This window comes from Pteropus alecto, unplaced genomic scaffold (genome assembly GCF_000325575.1).
Source record: "Pteropus alecto unplaced genomic scaffold, ASM32557v1 scaffold146, whole genome shotgun sequence".
NCBI classification, from domain to species: Eukaryota; Metazoa; Chordata; class Mammalia; order Chiroptera; family Pteropodidae; genus Pteropus; species Pteropus alecto.
In genome coordinates, this window is record NW_006442107.1 from 13,980,883 (window position 1) to 13,998,577 (window position 17,695).

The window sequence follows — 17,695 nt, forward strand, 5'->3', positions numbered from 1 at the left end:
ATAGCAGGAATAAGAAAGGTGGTATCACCACAATTTCTTCATATATTAAAAGGATCATAATGCAATATTATGAATAACTTTAAGCTAATAAATTTGACAATTCGGATCAAAGGGATAAATTTCTTGAAAGGCACAAATTACAAAAGCACCCTCGAGAAAATAACCTAAATAGATTAAAATCTATTAAAGTTACATTTGTTGTTAAAAACCTTCCCACAAAGAAAATTCCAGGATTAGCCGGCTTCACTGGTGAAATCTACCAAACATTTAAAAAAGAAATATTACTAATTCTACATACTTTTTCAGAAAATTGCAGAAAAGAAAATATTTCTATGAGGCTATCATTACTGATGCCAAAATCAGATGAAGTCATTATCAGGAAAGAAAACTACATCACATTACTCCTCATGTACTATATGTAAATGTTTTAAACAATATTTTAGAAAACTGAGTCCAAAAATATATAAAAAGATAATAATACATGATGAGCAAGTGGGGTCTGATTCCAGGAATGCAAAGTTGGTTTATCATCTGAAAATCAATGTAATTCACCATATTCATAAACTCAAAAGGGAAAACAATATGATCATGTCAATAGATGAAGAAAAAACATTAGATGAAATCTAACATTCATTCCATGATAAAAACTCTACAAACTAGAAATTGGGGAGAAATTATGCAACCTCATAAAGAGCAAGTCACGAAAAATCTATAGCAAACATCATTCTTACTGGACATAAACAGAATGTTTTGTTCCTGAGATGAGGTATACAGCAAGGATTTCTGCTGTTACCACTTCTATTTAACATTAAGACATTCATATGGGAAAAGAATAAAACTTTCTTTGTTCATAAGCACTATAAGCATCTACGTGGAAAATTCTATGGTATCTACAATAAAGCTACAAGAACTAGTAAATAACTTTAGCAAGGTCACAGGATATAAGATCAATATACAAAAAGCAACTATATTTCCATATGTGAGCAACAAGCAATCAGATAAAACATATGAAGTAAGGATAAGTCCGACAGAATATGTGTAAGACCTGCCACCAAAAACTACTTAATATTCCTGATAATAATACTAACAGTGGGAAAAACTGGGTGAGAGATATATATATGTACTATCTCTGCAACTTCTCATAAAATTTAAACTTATTCTAAAATAAAAACTTTACTAAAAAAATCATTACTGAGAGAAATTAAAGACCTAAACTAAATGAGGCATACTACATTCATGTGTCAAAAGACTCAATACTGTTAAAATTCTCCCCAAATTAATCTACAGATTCAATGCAATCTCCACCAAAATTCCAGAATTGATTTTGTAGAAACTGTCAATCTGATTCTAAAATGCATATGGAAAAGTAAAGAACCTAGAGTAGCCAAAACAACTGTGAAAAGAAGAGTTAGAAGACAATTACTTCCTAGTTTCAAGACATATTATTAAAAGCTAGTTATTAAGAGAATATGGAATTGGAATCAAGACAGAAAAAAAGATGAATGGAATAAAGTCCAGAAATAGACCAACACATATATGGACAGCTGATTTTTGACACAAGTGCAAAATGCAGTAGGTGAAAGGATAGTCTTTTCGACAAATGATGATGAAATAATTGGATATATACGTGCAAGAAAATCGACTTTAATCTATACAATGGCAAGAATTAATTAAAGATGCATTACAGATCGAAATATAAAACGTAAAGTCTATAAAACTCCCAGAACAAAACAGCAGATCCCTGTGACCTTGAGTTAGGCAAAAATTTTAGATACTACACAAAAATCACAACCCAATTCAGAAAAAATTGGTAAATTAGATTTCACTAAAATATATAACTTCTGCTCTTTGAAAAACACTGTTAGGAAAATGAAAAGACAAGCCACTAGAAATAATTATCTACATAGTATCTGTCTGATAGCTGTAGCCAATGTATATAAAGAACTTTTCAAAATTCGGTAAAAAGAGAACAATAAAGAAATGGGCAAAAGATATGAACAGATATTTCATCAAAGAAGATATAGATGGAAAATTAGCATATTAGATATATAGATGAAAAGATATTCAACATCATTAGTCATTAGGGAAATGCAAATTACAGCCACAATGACATATTATACACCTATTAGAATAGGTAAAAAAGAATGACCATCCCAAGTGTTGGTGGGAGTGTGGAACAACTGGAACTCTCATACACTGCTGGCAGGCTTGTAGAATGATACAACTACTTTGGAAAATAGTTTAGCAGTTTCTTAAAATTTTAAATATACATCTACCACATCATCTAGCAATTCCACTCACAGTTATTTACTCAAAAGAAATGAAAGCACATATTCATGCAAACTTGTACATGAATATTCACAGCTGCTTTATTGGTAAAAGCCAAAAACTGTAAACAACTCAAATGCCTATTAATAAATGAATAGATCAACAAATGTAATATATGTATAAAAGGGAAAACTACTCAGCAATAGAAAGAATGAACTACTGATACACATGACATGGATGAATCCCATATCACTACACTGCATGAAAGCCAGACCAAAAAGAAAAAGTACATACTGTATGATTCCATTCACACGAAATTTTAGAAAATGCAAAGTACTCTATCATGACAAAAAGCAGATTAGGGGTTTCTATGGGATGGAGCTGGAGAGGGTAAGGAGAGGGCAGGAAAGAGAAATTACCAAGAGACACAGGAAATTTTGGGAGTTGACAGATATGTTCATATCTTGATTGTGGTGATGATTTCACAGGTATAAACATATGTCAAAACTTATCAAATTGTTCACTTTCAATATGCAACTTATAGAACACTAATGATACCTAAAAAAGTTGTTAAAAATGTTAGTTTAAAAGAATGCATCTAATCATTTGTTTTACCAATCAAAACGTGTGGCTGGCACCCTCTATTCAAGAAACCTAGTAAGGTAAGGCTGGTGCCTCGAGGATAAAGCTGCCAGACGTTTCCATGGGTCATTGACTCTTTAGAGCTGGCGAGTTTATACAATCATTCAGGTTCAAACTTCCCAAGCCACACTAGCAATCACATCTCTTTTTTACTGTTTATTAAAATAAAAAACATAAAATTTTAGTTGCACATGGTGGCTACAAGTGAGCCAACTTGAAAAAGAAAAAACAATCAGTTATATGATGGACGGTGCCCAAAGCTAAAATCAAATTAGCTGCTCAGCAAAAGCATAACTATTTCTACTACTAAGCCCCCTTTTTCCCACAAGCCCCTCCAATGAAAGGAAGTACTTTCAGTACCACCCTCACAGAGGAGACAACAAACAAGGTGGGTGAGGCAGGAGGGGCACTGAAATAATCTCTTATGATGACTCTCAATATAGGCCAATGCAAAGAAGCCGCAGCAAAAGCAGGGACAGAGTGACCCATCTTGACTAGCAGTCATTATCATGCTTAAAACAATAACTTTTAGAAAATTTAGAGAAATGTGTGGGTCTCTGACCCTTCAAACAATCCTCCACAAATATTATTACACTCCACAGAATATAGATAAATGCTGAAATGTGAGTTCAAGATCATTCTCCCAGGCAAGTATTTGAAGTTTGTTATTCTGTAGTAGCATGTTCTGATGGCCAGTTGAGCCAGACTCCACTCTGCCTCATCCTGGCATGGGCAGACAGATTCCACTCACTTAGGTGTGTACCAAGAATATCTTCAAGAAATCATCAGATGAAGTACACTCCGCATTTCACCTTTTCATTCTCCCTGTGTCTCCAGGACTCTAATTACTTAAAATGTATTGCATTTTTAGGTCTCATTTTAAGATATTTGATTAAGTAATTTTTAAGGAAGGACATAAATCAGTTCAAATCAAGCATTTAGGAACAAAAAATATGCAGCTGGCATAGATTTAAAATGCAACTGCATTGATGATAAAAAATGATGGTTACTGGTTTAAAAAATAAAATAAAAATAAAATGCAACTGCAGTTTTTGAAGGGAGAGAAAGAAAAAGAGAATGAGAAAACAAGATTCAGAAAAAGCAAACTTCAGTGGCCATTCACACAGCATTCTTTTTTTTTTTAAACACCTACAGCACCTGGTACTCCAAGGTGGTCTCCCATCCAAGTACTAACCAAGCCCAACCCTGCTTAGATTCCGAGATCAGACGAGATCGGGCACGTTCAGGGTGGCATGGCCAACAAACAGTGTTCTGACCATACTATCGAACTTGCAAAAGCTCGATGACTCAAATAACCTGTGACCAAGTAAAATAAAAAAGTAAAATTCCCTACCTTACAAGCTGAGGCCAGTAGAGTTTTTGAATTGTTACAAGCAACACAAAATATTTCATAACCATGTCCATATCTGAAATTTAAAGAGGAAATGCATGATTCCTGTATTAGTAAATGTACCTATTCTCATGCTGTAAAATTTTTAAATATGAAAAGAATATCATCAATGTCCCTAATATACAGTATTTTTAGGGACCATTACATTTCTCTTCAAGCAAACATTTGGCGAAAAGAGAGACTAGAAGAAAACACCAACTTCCTCAAAGTAATACAACTTATTCAAACAAATAGATTAAAATACAAGTTTTTACCCAGCCATGAATAAACCATGAAAAGATTTTGATGAGCAACCACAAAATAAACAAAAACCAGAATAATCTTGTCTTTTTAAAAAAGAAAAAATATATATAATGTTATGCTATGCCTCTCCACTTTAAAAATCAAGACCAGTAAACAAATCTAGTAAATATAATATAGTAATATAAAAATCTATGTGAGGTTTGACTCCTAACCCTTATGAAGGACACTAAAAGAACTTTAGGGCACGGGGAATGCAGGTATTAAAAAAGGAGAAAATTAAGTTGGGGAGAAGGGGGAACACAAGTTATTAACAGAATCAGACCAAAGAGCTAACTTACAGTTTTTGAACTTCAGGCCACAAAGTATTCTGCAGAAGATGATCCTCAGTGGGAGGTTCTACAATAAATTTATAACACTGCAATTATTTTTTCTATTTTCATGCAAATAAAAAAGTGAATTCTATAGCACTTATTTATGCCAACAGCGAGATATCATATAATGTATACTAATAATTCTATTAAAGCATCATTTTGCCATTGCTTACCATTAAGTATGGATGGTTGAAAGGCCACCTGGTGAAACTCGAAACCAGTACTAGTTAAGAGCTCTTCTTCTTCAGAAGGTTGAGAAGCTATATCTCCTGGTTTCAAAGAAACACATCAACATAATGAATGTAGTCACCATCTTTATGTCTCCTATGCACGTCTCAATATTAAGGCCACCAGTTAGAAAGTAATGGCACTTCAAAGCAGAGTAATTCAAAGCTGTACTCACACGATTCCATAGCCAAGGGTATTTCTACTACTCCAGTATTTTCCAACTGTGCTCCTTGGAGCACTAGTCAATTCTATAAATATTCCTTCCTTTTTCTTTGATGTAACATTCGCCAAACTTTTAAAACTATGGAACAGATTCTAGAGGCTACTATATTAGCATCTGTGGTTGTAGTGCTCCATGACACACTCTGTGAAAGCTGCACGAATTTCGGGGTCTGCATGTGTACTGAGTACTTGTCACAAAATATGTGATGGGGAAGACAGATGCATGTACTATGGGTTTTGTTTTTTTAAAAAAAATCAGCTGTAATGAACATTAAGTACATGTTAAGAGTGTAACCAGGTTTTAAATACCACTATGGGCTCAATTATTTTGGAAACTAAAGCCTTACCCTGAAAGACAGCTTTATTTGATAATCCCAAAGCAGGGACAGTAGCTCCTTCTGGAAGATCACCGTCTTGCTGGAATAAAAAGTATAAATGTTTTAAACGCTAAAAATTATTGTTACTTCAGGCACTACAAAAATGTGAAGCAATCAATCTCTAACAGACAGGCTCCAGCTAACCCCAAACCCTCTACAGAATTCAGAAAGATGGGGATCTTCTCATCGATGAGTTCATCGAATCCTAACAGCCCAATGGGTTTCAGGGTCTGCTAGGGAATGCAATAGGCTGCCTTCCAGCAAAGCGTAGTCTGAAAATGGAAGGCCTGGAGCTCTAGTCCAAGAGTCTCACAGGCACATCCCTGATGAGGCGCATGCAAACACAGATGTTTACCAGAAAGGTAGTCATAGTATTTTTCTTAAACATATTTAAATAACCAAATATTAAAAAAAATTTTTTGCAGAGTGCCATTGAAAGTGTCAATAATCTGCTTAAAGTCTGCAATCTATATCCATCAATTTATCCCACATGAAACTATATGGTAACCATCAAAACCAGCCACAGTGATGATATGTAGTATTCAGGCCTTAATTTAATATTTAAATTCTTTAGTGTCTTCAGCTAACTTGTTACAAAATTTATGATTCTAATATTTAAATATTTAATATTTAATTTACAGAGCATGCAAGTTTGTCAAGACAATAAAAAAACATTTTGACTCTCTTTCTATCCATATACTCCATTTACAGTCTTAAGCAAACTTTTTAAAATCTAAAACGAAGTAACAAGATTTAGTTAAAACATTTAGAGGGATACTCACATTATGAAGTACACGATTCAGTGATTGGCCTGTAATGGCACAAAAATTTTCCACAAAATTTCGAGGTGCAGAAAATACTCGAAGAACTTTTTCATCTGCTCCAGATACAAACTGAAACCGATTAATCATTGCCAAACACTTCAGGTCATATCCATGTATCTGAGGCCTTGCAATTTCATGCCAAGTCACCTGGGTATTAAAATAGGATAAACAAAAACAATCATACGTTTCAAAACTCAAATTCCTTTCAACAAACAAAATATCAGACACAAAATCATTTATTATGCCATGAAAATATGACCACAGGGCAGATTCATTCATGCTGTTGTGTTTTAAATGTTCGATTTTTTTATTGCTGAGTAATATTCCCTGGAACAGATATATCACTACTTGTTGATCTAGTCACCTACTGATAGACATTTGGGTTGTTTCCAGTTGTCTTTTACTAAAAAAAGCAGAAACAAACATTTCTGTACAAGTCTTTGTACAGATATAAGCTTCTATTTCTCTTGGATAAATACTACCTATAAGCAGAATGGCTGAGTGATGTGGTGGATGTATATTTAAATTTTTAAGGAACTGTCAAACTAGTTTCCAAACTGGTTGTACATTTAACAATGCCACCAGCAGTATATGAGAGTTCCAGTTGCCCACTCAACTCACCAACACTTAAGTCTAGTCAGTCTTTTAATTTTAATCATTGTAATAGGTGTGTAATAGTATCTCACTGTAGCTTTAACTTGCATTTCTCTAACAACTGATGGTGTCAAGAATCTTTTCCTGTTCTCATTCTCCATCCCAAAGTATTCTCTGGAGAAATATTTGTTCAAATCTTTTGCCCTATTGTCTGTTTCCCTATTTCTGAGTTCTAAAAAGTTTTATATATTCTGGATATAAATCCTTTATCACGTATGTGCTTTGTAAATACCTTCTCCCAGTTTGTGACTGGTCTTCTCACTTTCCTGACAGTGTCTTTCAAAGAGCAAAAATTTTAAATTTTTTGTTAAGTCCACTATAGTTTTTTAATGGATCATGAATAAACAACTAAGCAATATCGGTAACAAATCTCCAAGAACCATAGAAAATCACTCCAAATCATTTGCCTTGTTTTTTAATTGACTATAGCAGTGGTCCCCAATTTTTTTGACACCAAGGACTGGTGCTCCTATGAGAACTTAATGCCTGATAACTGGAGATGGAGCTGAGGCAATGACATTAGCGCTGGGGAGTGGCTGCAAATACAGATGAAGCTTTTCTCACTTGCCCACCCGCCACTCACCTTCTGCTGTGCAGCCTGGTTCCTAATAGGCCACAGACCGGTACCATTCTGTGTCCCAGGGGTTGAAGACCGCTGGACTATAGTATTGCTTGCCATGTCCTCAACTCCATTAATCTGAATCTACCACATGTGACTAAAGCAGTCATGGCATTGGCAAATTTCATCAGACCTCAGGAACTGACTCATAGGCAGTTCCAGGAATTTCTGTCAGAAACTGAAGCTGAGTATACATAGCACAGTTCAATGACTTACCAGTGGTAAAGTTTTAGTGAGATGTTTTTTAACTCAGGGCCAAGAATGAAGTTTCCTGAACGAAAACCTCCCTCAACCATTATTATCTAATACTATATGACTTCAGAAATTAGCTTTTACTGCAGACTTGATAGTGTTTCCCAATGAAATAAAGCTAAAATTATAAGATATAACAGAACTTTTATGTGGAACTGAAGTAAATAAATTTTCACAACAATTAACATCTGAATTGTAAAGAAGAGTACATATAAGTTTAAGTTTCTAAGAAAATATCAAGCTTTTCCAGACTGGTTGCAACACTTTGCATGTCCACTAGCAATGCAGAAAATTCCAGTTGCTCTGCATCCTTATCACCACTTAATATTGTATTTTTTACTTTAACCATTATAGAGGGTGTGTAACGGCATCTTGTCATGGTTTTAATTTACATTTTCCTAATGGCTATAGATGTTGCCCCACTTTTCATATGTTCATGGGTGTTTTTTAAAGTGCATGAGTCAAGCAGTACAACATTTTACCTGTGAATGGTCTTTTCTCTTCCACGGAGCAAAAAGTCGAGTTGTCTGGTCAGTACCAACAGTGATGATAAATTCTCCTTCTGGATCCCACATTAGGTCTTGGACACCATCGAAGTGTCCTGAAATGACTATCTCTGGAGTCCACTCTCTCTGCAATGAAAGTGCTTATGACACATTAAAATAATCAAAGACCACCACCACTACCACTCAAAATAATGTCTGATAATGCCTTCACAGCCCTCAGACTTGATAATGGGAAAGACTGAAGGCCCTGAGCAAGGTGAAAAGCTAAGTAAACAAGATGGGATCTTAAAATAATAAGATCTGTTTTCTAGTCAAGCATATTAGAACTTAAACATTCAAATATGTGCTATGTCCTTTAAGGCAGTAATCTTGGGAAATTCCACTCCATTTTTCACTTATTGAATCCCTCCTAGAAGCCAGATATTATTTAACCTATCTGTGTCTAAACTAACTCTTCTGTCAAAAAGTTACCTAGTTCACAGGGTCATTATGATTATTAAATGAGTTTGTATTTGTAAAGCATGCAGAATGATGCTGACACATACTAGGTACTATGTACGTATTTATTTGTTAAATTAAATAGTAAGTAGTATTATATAAAATGAGTTAGCAGACTTAGTGTGAGCCTGACAACTTTATTAAGTAAAAGGAGTTGCAGGTACAGAGGAAAGAAGGCTCAATCAAATCTAGCTGGTTCACCTACTGAGGGAGCCTGTACCAAGCAACCACATAAAGTGACACAATGACATATAGAAAATGTCATATGCCTGGTCCAAAGAGCATCTTTTTGAACAACCTCAAGTGGTGGTAAAACTTGCCTTTAGAGGAAAATTACATTTTTGTATATACCTAGAAGGTCATTCGAAGCCAACTGTGATGAATAGGGTCAATGATTAAGCTAAGCTATATTCTGGTCAAAAAAAACAAAAAGGCTGAGACAAAGAAATGATATTAATTTCCTCTGTGACATAAAAACTAATTCTAAAGTTAGTACTAATGAGAGTTGCCAAAAAGTTCTTAACAACTGGTAGCACTTTGAGACTATCAGTATAGTTTTCCACTATGACAGTCCTAAAAGGCACTGTTTTTAGAAATCAGTCTTGATTGTAACAATGTACCTCTCTGGTTTGGGATGTTGACAGTGGAGGAGGCTATGCATATGTGTGGGCAGTGGTATATAGGAACCCTTTGTATTTTCTGCTCAATTTTTATGTGAACCTAACACTGCTCTAAAAAATAAAGTCTATTTTAAAAATCTCCCTCAATACTTGATAGGTACCTATTATAAATTTATAAACACAAGCACAGTAAAATTCTGTCTTCCAGTTTGAGTTTCTCCTTACTCATCTGATGATTTTCTATAAAGGCCCTCAAAGACCACCTAAAATATAGCTAAAGGGAGGCCAGAGAAGAACAAAATTAAATTTATCCCCCAAAATATTACTTATTTAAAAGTGTGGTAGCTGATGATTTCCAATTTAACAGTGGAAACAATTTTGAAGGTCAACTCCAAATGAAAGACACAAAGAAAATAGTCATTCAATGTAGAGAGGTCAAATCCTCATAGACAAGATAACTATGACAGAACCCACAAACTAAAGGTTATATAAATCCATAAATTTTTCCTTTATAAAAGAAGTCCTCAGATGTACATTCAGAATCTACTGACACATTTCAATGTTCTTATTTTTTCATTTATTTAATTTAAAATACACTTACATAGTATCCAGTATACGCCAGGCCCTATTTTTCATACTAAACAAATATTAACTCATTCAAGCATCATAAAAACCCTATGAGTAGGTGCTATTACTATGCAGACTTTACAGATGAGGAACCTGAGACAAGGTTATGTATATCCTCAAGGACACACAGCTAATTAAATGCTAAGGCAGGATCTGTATTACGGTGTCTAGCTCCAAGGCCTGTGCTCTTAGTCGCTACGTTCCTGCTACCTCATTTCCCAATACCGAAGCAGCAGATCAGAAGTAAATTAGAAAGTGAAAAATGATACAGTGCTGAGCATTAGAAGATTACTTCTCTTTGAGAAGAAAATAAAAAGATCTAAAAGAGCCCAATATTTGGAGGGCCATGTAGAATTACACATATTAACAGCCCTAAGAGCATCAATATATTCCATCACAAAATAACAGGTACTCAGAATGTCTTTTTGTCAATCATTCATTATCTATGCAGTACCTAGCTGTCCAAAAAGAAAATATCAAACTATGTTATATATGCTACCTTAAGACAGAAAAGTTATACATTTTAGGAAAAACTCCCATCAAAAACTTATATAATTTAAAGGGAAAGCTTAAAATTTATATAGCTTGAAGTTCACTTATATAGGGAATTTACTATGGGTAAATTTCAATTCCTCAGCAATGCCGGACAAATGAATACTTTTATTCTTAGAAAAGCATGAGTTTCCTACCTAGTAAAGTAACAGTATGATGTTTACAAAAAGTGATGTCATGTGAACTTAAATGTCTCTATTATGTTTCTGTAGAGTGTTATATGTAAAAGAACACTGATAACCTAGGTTTCATTTCGGATTTACTGTATTTGATCAGAAATGCTTTAACAGTGCTTTTCTTACTGGGTTAGCTGCATTCTGTTTCCAAAGGTGCAATGCTCCGTGGAAAGCATGAGCGATAATCATGGAGCCATCTTCACTGAACTGGCAATCGTAAAATCCCAGAGTATTTCCACCTACTTCACCCACTCGAACCTATGCAATAACAGACAGAAAACAATTCATAATCAGTGGTCCACATATCTCACAATAGAAACAATTGATTCCAGAGATTATGTTCTTACTTATTTAACATGCACAAAGCATAAACATTTGTAGCTCTAAAAGATTTGGAATTTAAATATTGTTTTAAGCTCAATTTTCTATTTCTTAAATATTCATGTTTTTACCTGTTCTAGCCAAACTCCTGACTCTTCATCTGGGGCCCAGAGAATCATGGTTTTATCCATTGAGGCAGACAACAATCTCATTGGCTGCTTTAAAACACCATCTAAAAAATAAAAACTAATGCTTTTAGGTGATTAACAGGCATCATGTTTGTAAATTACTGCAAAAATGTTCACTATAGCATTGCAATAGCAAACTTTTGGAAACAATACAAATGTCTACTATTAGAAGAACAGATAAACAAGTTGTCGTATATTTAGACAATGGAATATTAAAATGCAATAAAAATAAACAAACTAGGGCTTCATAAATCAACATGAATATAGCTCCAAATGTTTAGCATAATAAGCTAAAAAGGCAAGTTGTTACACATTATAGCTGTAAAACAATTTGTTTATGGCCGCATAAAACAGTAAAGTATAAAAACACAGATGGGAATAATAATGCACTGAATTCAGTACTGTAGTTGTCTCTAGAAAAGAATGGAAGGGAAAGGGTTCAGGAAAGAATACACAGGGGTCATCAATGTCTGCAACAGCTAAATTTTTTTAAGTGTAGCAAATATGGCATAATAAAGCTGAATGGTGGTTACCTGAGCATTAACCATCGCTAGTCTCTATTCTTGTGTTGGGGAAAGGGCTAGAGGAAGAATATGAGGCTGTGCCTTGCTCAGCTCTACACCCAAGCACCAGCTTGAGCATGCATACAATTGTCACTCCATAAATGGAGGTTAAGGGTAAAAGAAAGAAGGGAAAAGAGTCTTATTTTTTCATCAATGATTTGTCTCAGTATTACCAACTTTGTATTAGCAGTGAAGTTGGCTTGAAAGTCAATCTCTCTTAAATCCCATTGAGACTAGGTGAGTACTTTTAAGAGAAAAAGTGAGTAAGGGTATGGTGGTTTTGGCATTATGGCAGGAATCATACTTTACCCATTCAGAATGACAATTTTCAATGGAACTGAGAGTCAAGCAGAACAGAGCTTACAGTACTACATACACTTTACCAACTTGAAAACGTCTCATATTCGAGATTTTTAATCACACTAAAAAATATCTTTCGCTTCATCTGGTCAGCTTAAAATTCTGTATTTGAGATTTAACTGAAATGAGGGATATGCGTATATTTTTCTTCCTACCTTTGTAAAATGAAGGCTGCCAATGAACTGCATTTACCCAGTTTTCATGACCGGCCAGTACAGTCTCCAGAGTAACCGCAAATGCTATTTTAATACCTATAACAAAAGGAATGAAATATTCTTTCCTCAAAGCTCTTCTAAAAAAATTTTTTTCATAACCAATTCCATTGGACAGTTATGTCCAGAAAAAAATCAGAACATGATTTAGTCAGCAAAAAGAACATGCACTCTAAATTTCATTAACTTCAACCATTGTTTAAAATTACAAAAGAAAAAAATTCTAAAGATAAATATTTCTCTACATTTGTCTCTACCTAGTCATAAATAAATATGGAGTCCTCAATAAATTTTGAAAGTACAGAAAACTGTCTCTGCCTAGTCATAAATAAATATTGAAGAATATGTCCTATTTTAAATTTTCTGGAATAGCTGTTATACTGCAATTAAAAAGCAAAAACAAACATGCTAGCTTCCTAGTATCATAACCTAAAATACCATTTAAAAAAATTAAGATAGATGTAGAAATAAAGGAAGTCAAATCAGTGAGCTTTCAAACAAAATAGCTAATAAAAATATCATGAAAAATTTCAAATTTGGGAATAGCTACTCATAACATTCTATTTATAGTATTTCTTGGTTCCCCTCACAAAACCGTTACCAAAATTTCAACTCTAATGGGCTTTATAACCAGGAAGAGTAATAACAAAGAAGAAAATTCCTGAATGAACAATGCTCACTAAGAACTAACTTTATAATTTAGGTACACATCCAAAAATACCTTCTTCAAATACATTTCAACAGGATCTACCATACAAGGGTATTGTTCAGATGCCAGACAATAAGAAAATCAGAATTACACATACTATTCAAATATAGTTTTAGCCTGTTTTGTAGAATGTCTTCCTACAAAAGTATGGATAATCTGCATTATTCCTTTAGATCTTGTTATGCTAAATCTGCAAATTTACTAACATTTTACAAATGAATTTAATGATACAATATTAAAAATTTTTAGTAATTTAAAAAATGTCACTAATATGGTTTAAAAGAAAAATGTTTCATATACAAAAAATGACTCATCATCACATAAAAATAAAAAAAGGAAAAATCCACAGTATCAGGTGTCATGTAGGCCTCTGCTACTTTTGAAAAAACTAACCTTCCCATAGGTGTGCTGTAAAAGATAAATGAATCAGCTAGACCTAAGTATTATTACACCAAATAGTTTCATTATTACTCACCTTCATTTTCTACAGTAAAAGTATTTTCTTTCAGTCTTACATCGTCATCATCCTGAGTTTCTAATGACGTCGATTTTATATACAGCCTCCATATTCGTATCAGACAATCTTGTGAACAGCTTGCTAGAAAAAGATCTCTACCTAAATAAAAAACAAAGTTTATTATGTTAAAAACATTATAATCTTAAATTTAGATATAAGATTTTCTCCTCTACAACAGGTACATTTCTAGATTTCCTGAAAAAAATTACTTTTCTTCCTTACCCTTCAACCTGTATTTTTAAATAACGTTGACAAATATACATGTAATACTAATAAATGGTTATAACATGTGGTATTCTTATATAGTCTTCTAAGTTCTACAAAAAACTTCTCAAGAATGTCTGCATGTGGAATAGTCAGCTCATGTCCTCTGATAACATTAACTTGTTTCATCCTCTACCACCCCAATTAATAGTTAATAGAGAAGATAAGTATCCTCTTTCCTAATTAGGACAATAGAAAAATTTTACATACAAAGAAAATTTTAAATTCAAACATAGGTTGCTGCTTTCTTGGAAATTACACATACTTGTCGCCATCATATGTACTTTAGTAAAATTTCATACTGACCAAAGGCTGCCCATTCCACGCCTCTTATCCAGTCCTCATGTCCACAGAGAAAAAGCATTTTCTGAAACTAGTAAGATAAAAATCATTGAACTTGGTATAAGAATTTAATATTTTCATGTAGATTATTAATTTTATGTGGTCTCAGCAAGTCCTACCGCATTATTTTTTTCCCACTGAGAACACTATCTAATTAGACATATAGAGGCCTCGTTTGTAAAAAAAAAATCTCATAATCATCTAAATCATCTAATTGAGCAATGATGAATAGATAACATCTGTCAACCTCAAATACTCTAAATGTTTACAAGATAAAATGATATATGCTGTGACACGATATAGATAAAAGTTGAGCAGTTAGACATTCACAACCATTTTAAACTGTCTTACAGAATGGAAAGAAACAACTATCTCCATTATGAAATAAATGAGCCTAGAGTTAACCAGTCCCCTTTTCAGAAATTCCGTCCCCTAGTTTAACTACTCAAAGGGCAGGTAAAACTTAGAAGGACAAATAAACACTACAGTTTTTCACTGTAGGTATGGTATACTTCATTTAGAATTTTTAAGAAAAAAGACTACCACAGCATCTTCCTTTTCTCCTTCCTCCACCAAACAACCTGTTTCCCCCTAACAACTCTGGACCTGGTAATCAGGGCAGCAGTTGCTTGGTGTTCAGAGTGGAAAACCATCTAACAAAGAATTATTTAAAAAAAAAAAAATTCTATTAGATTATTTTGGTTTAGATAGAAACATTCCTACAATTCTATAATCTGAAAATAGTCTGTATTAAAATATGTAATTAAGCAGAACCCAATTCCAATCTTTTAACAAACATCATTAATTACCTGATCATTTTGTTGAACAAATAAGTGAATTTTGCAGTCATCATCACCACATGCTAATATTGGTACTGCAGAAAGAAAGAAGCTTCACTGTAAGTAATGCCGTCATGTCATAATTACCACCTATGCTGGATTCTAAGCTCTAGGTAAAAAATCCAAACTTCTATTTCCCACGCCACTGAACAAATAAGTTGAAAGTGCTCAATAAATGTCAATAGGAATAAAATGAACACTCCAAAATATTCTATTAAAAGATTACTTGGCAAAGAATGACAATTTAACTGCGACTCTTCTTCTCCATCATGTGTCATTTATGATAGAAGGAGCAGTGATAGAGAAAAGCTTAAGAGCAAATTGGGAGCATTTTCACTGTTAGCCAGAAGACCAATATGAAAAGTTAGCCCAACTGAATATAAAATGGAAGAGTTACTATAAGCCTAACATCATGGCTATTGCACAAAGATGTAAGGGTACGTTTGTTTCTTTGAGAACCTTACATTTTGTTTGAGAATTCAATAGTAAAACAAAATTCATGAAGCAATTATAGAACAAAAGAGCATGTAATTAAATATGTGGTTACAAAGCTATGAAAAGTACGACTGTAAAATCAGTTTTGTTAATAAGACAAAAAACTAATTCACATTAACAAAGGCTAGCCCTAATGACTGATAAGATGAAAAAAAAAACAAAACTCTTTTCCTAAGGAGACACCTTGCTATCGACTGTATTGTTCAAAAATTTTTTCACTTTAAATCAACTAACAACAAAACCAAAAAATTCCAGTCACTTGGCCTGTATATGTGGGAAGAAATTAAATTCTATGTTATGAAACCAGAATGTGTGTTTCTCTTCTGAGGAAGCCCTTGCACAAAGTGGAAGCATCACATGAAACCAGAGTCATAGCTCCTGCCACAGAGAGCAAGAGGCTGGTGACTTCTAGGCCCTATCTCCTTCCACCAGACCTGAATTCCAGGTTACTGAGGAGGCAAAGAGACAGACTCACACTGGCCATCACTTTAATAGAGGATAATCAAAGAGAGGTATAGATGGGTTTCAGAGCAAAACAAAAATTTTTCTGTTAAGAGATTTTAAGTGCTTTTAGGCAAAAATGTTATCATGCAGGAGTGAAGGGGCTGTCATCTTGAGTGAAATGCTCACATGGTCTATCTTCAGTATTTTTTCTACTGATCCTAGTCCTTTACCTTCTAAAGCATTAAAAAGATAATTTCTCCACTTTAGATTTATATACATCGACAATATATTTGATAAATAGCAGTATCAATCTTGAGTACTTACTAAGTCATTTAAATTTCCAACAGCTGCCAAAGTTCCTAATAGCCTCCCTTAACATTATGTTCTATACTCAAGATCATTTGAATATTGAAAACAAAAGTATATTAGCTAGGTCTCAACTTGTTTCATGAAGAAATTTAGATACAAAATTGAGGCCCAATATGTTTCTGTTAGGTTTTAGTCATAGGAAGATATGAAAATATACCGCCCTTTAATATATACTTAGGATACTCACCATCAGTAGGATACTCACCATCAGTATTAGGCAAAAAAGATAAGCAGAGAGCCAGAGTGAATCCATTGCCAAAGTTCAAGGTCTGAAGGCATGTTACTAAGAAATAATTAAAAAAATACCATGAACAACTAACTCTGAGCTTATCCACTGAGAGAAGCTAGGTCATCATCACAGCCCTGGGTGTCAATGGGAGATGAAAGAAGTCAATCCTGAACCCCCACTGACCATGTGCACTTAAATGGTCAATGTTTAACAAGGTTACAGAGAACAGAATGACTTATATGAAAGAATTTACATTAATAGTTTGATATTTTAAAAAAGTACAAAGAACATAAACGCATGTTGTAATTCTAACATTTTTAGAGCTGCTTGAAAGATTTAAAAAAATGATATGTATGCCCTTATGGCTGTCATTCGCTTATCAATTACTATTTCATGACTCTGGATTATAATGTCTCTAAACCTACCTTCTGAACCCTTTTTAGACCAGACTCGAACAGTGGAATCCGACGCTGCAGAAACTATTAGTGTATGTAATGCAACATCAGAAGCCCTCCTCTGGTAAACAGCATGCACTGCATAAACAGGTCCTTCATGGCCATTGAGATGGACTGCTTTTAAAAGCTGAATCAGAAAAAAAAAAAAGGAATAATCAGTTTCACCTCTATCTAACTGGAATCATAGGATTAATGTGGAACCTAGAAATGGGTCCTTTCAGTTGAAGAGAATATAAACTTTTGAGAAATCTGATCATATTAATGACACATAAAGTGTGCATTCTCTTGACATAGCAAT

General features: G+C 33.9%; 1 protein-coding gene and 1 pseudogene across 2 annotated transcripts in view; both read right to left on the reverse strand.

The window, feature by feature from the left end:
- ELP2 (elongator acetyltransferase complex subunit 2) overlaps positions 1–17,695 on the reverse strand; it is a 37,514-nt gene that overhangs the window by 10,520 nt on the left and 9,299 nt on the right. Inside the window, exons 4-17 of one of the 2 annotated variants that reach the window (XM_006919959.3) lie at positions 17,368–17,524; positions 16,919–16,996; positions 15,376–15,440; positions 14,531–14,597; positions 13,919–14,059; positions 12,678–12,773; positions 11,543–11,643; positions 11,217–11,348; positions 8,594–8,743; positions 6,545–6,733; positions 5,733–5,802; positions 5,109–5,204; positions 4,903–4,960; positions 4,265–4,337 (exon numbers count right to left, since the gene is read on the reverse strand). In XM_006919959.3, the coding sequence (XP_006920021.1) occupies positions 4,265–4,337; positions 4,903–4,960; positions 5,109–5,204; positions 5,733–5,802; positions 6,545–6,733; positions 8,594–8,743; positions 11,217–11,348; positions 11,543–11,643; positions 12,678–12,773; positions 13,919–14,059; positions 14,531–14,597; positions 15,376–15,440; positions 16,919–16,996; positions 17,368–17,524 (1,473 nt within the window). The remainder of the gene's footprint in view (positions 1–4,264; positions 4,338–4,902; positions 4,961–5,108; positions 5,205–5,732; positions 5,803–6,544; positions 6,734–8,593; positions 8,744–11,216; positions 11,349–11,542; positions 11,644–12,677; positions 12,774–13,918; positions 14,060–14,530; positions 14,598–15,375; positions 15,441–16,918; positions 16,997–17,367; positions 17,525–17,695) is intronic. The other variant, XM_025038696.1, reaches the window with a different exon arrangement.
- LOC112469289 lies at positions 4,057–4,175 on the reverse strand (annotated as a pseudogene).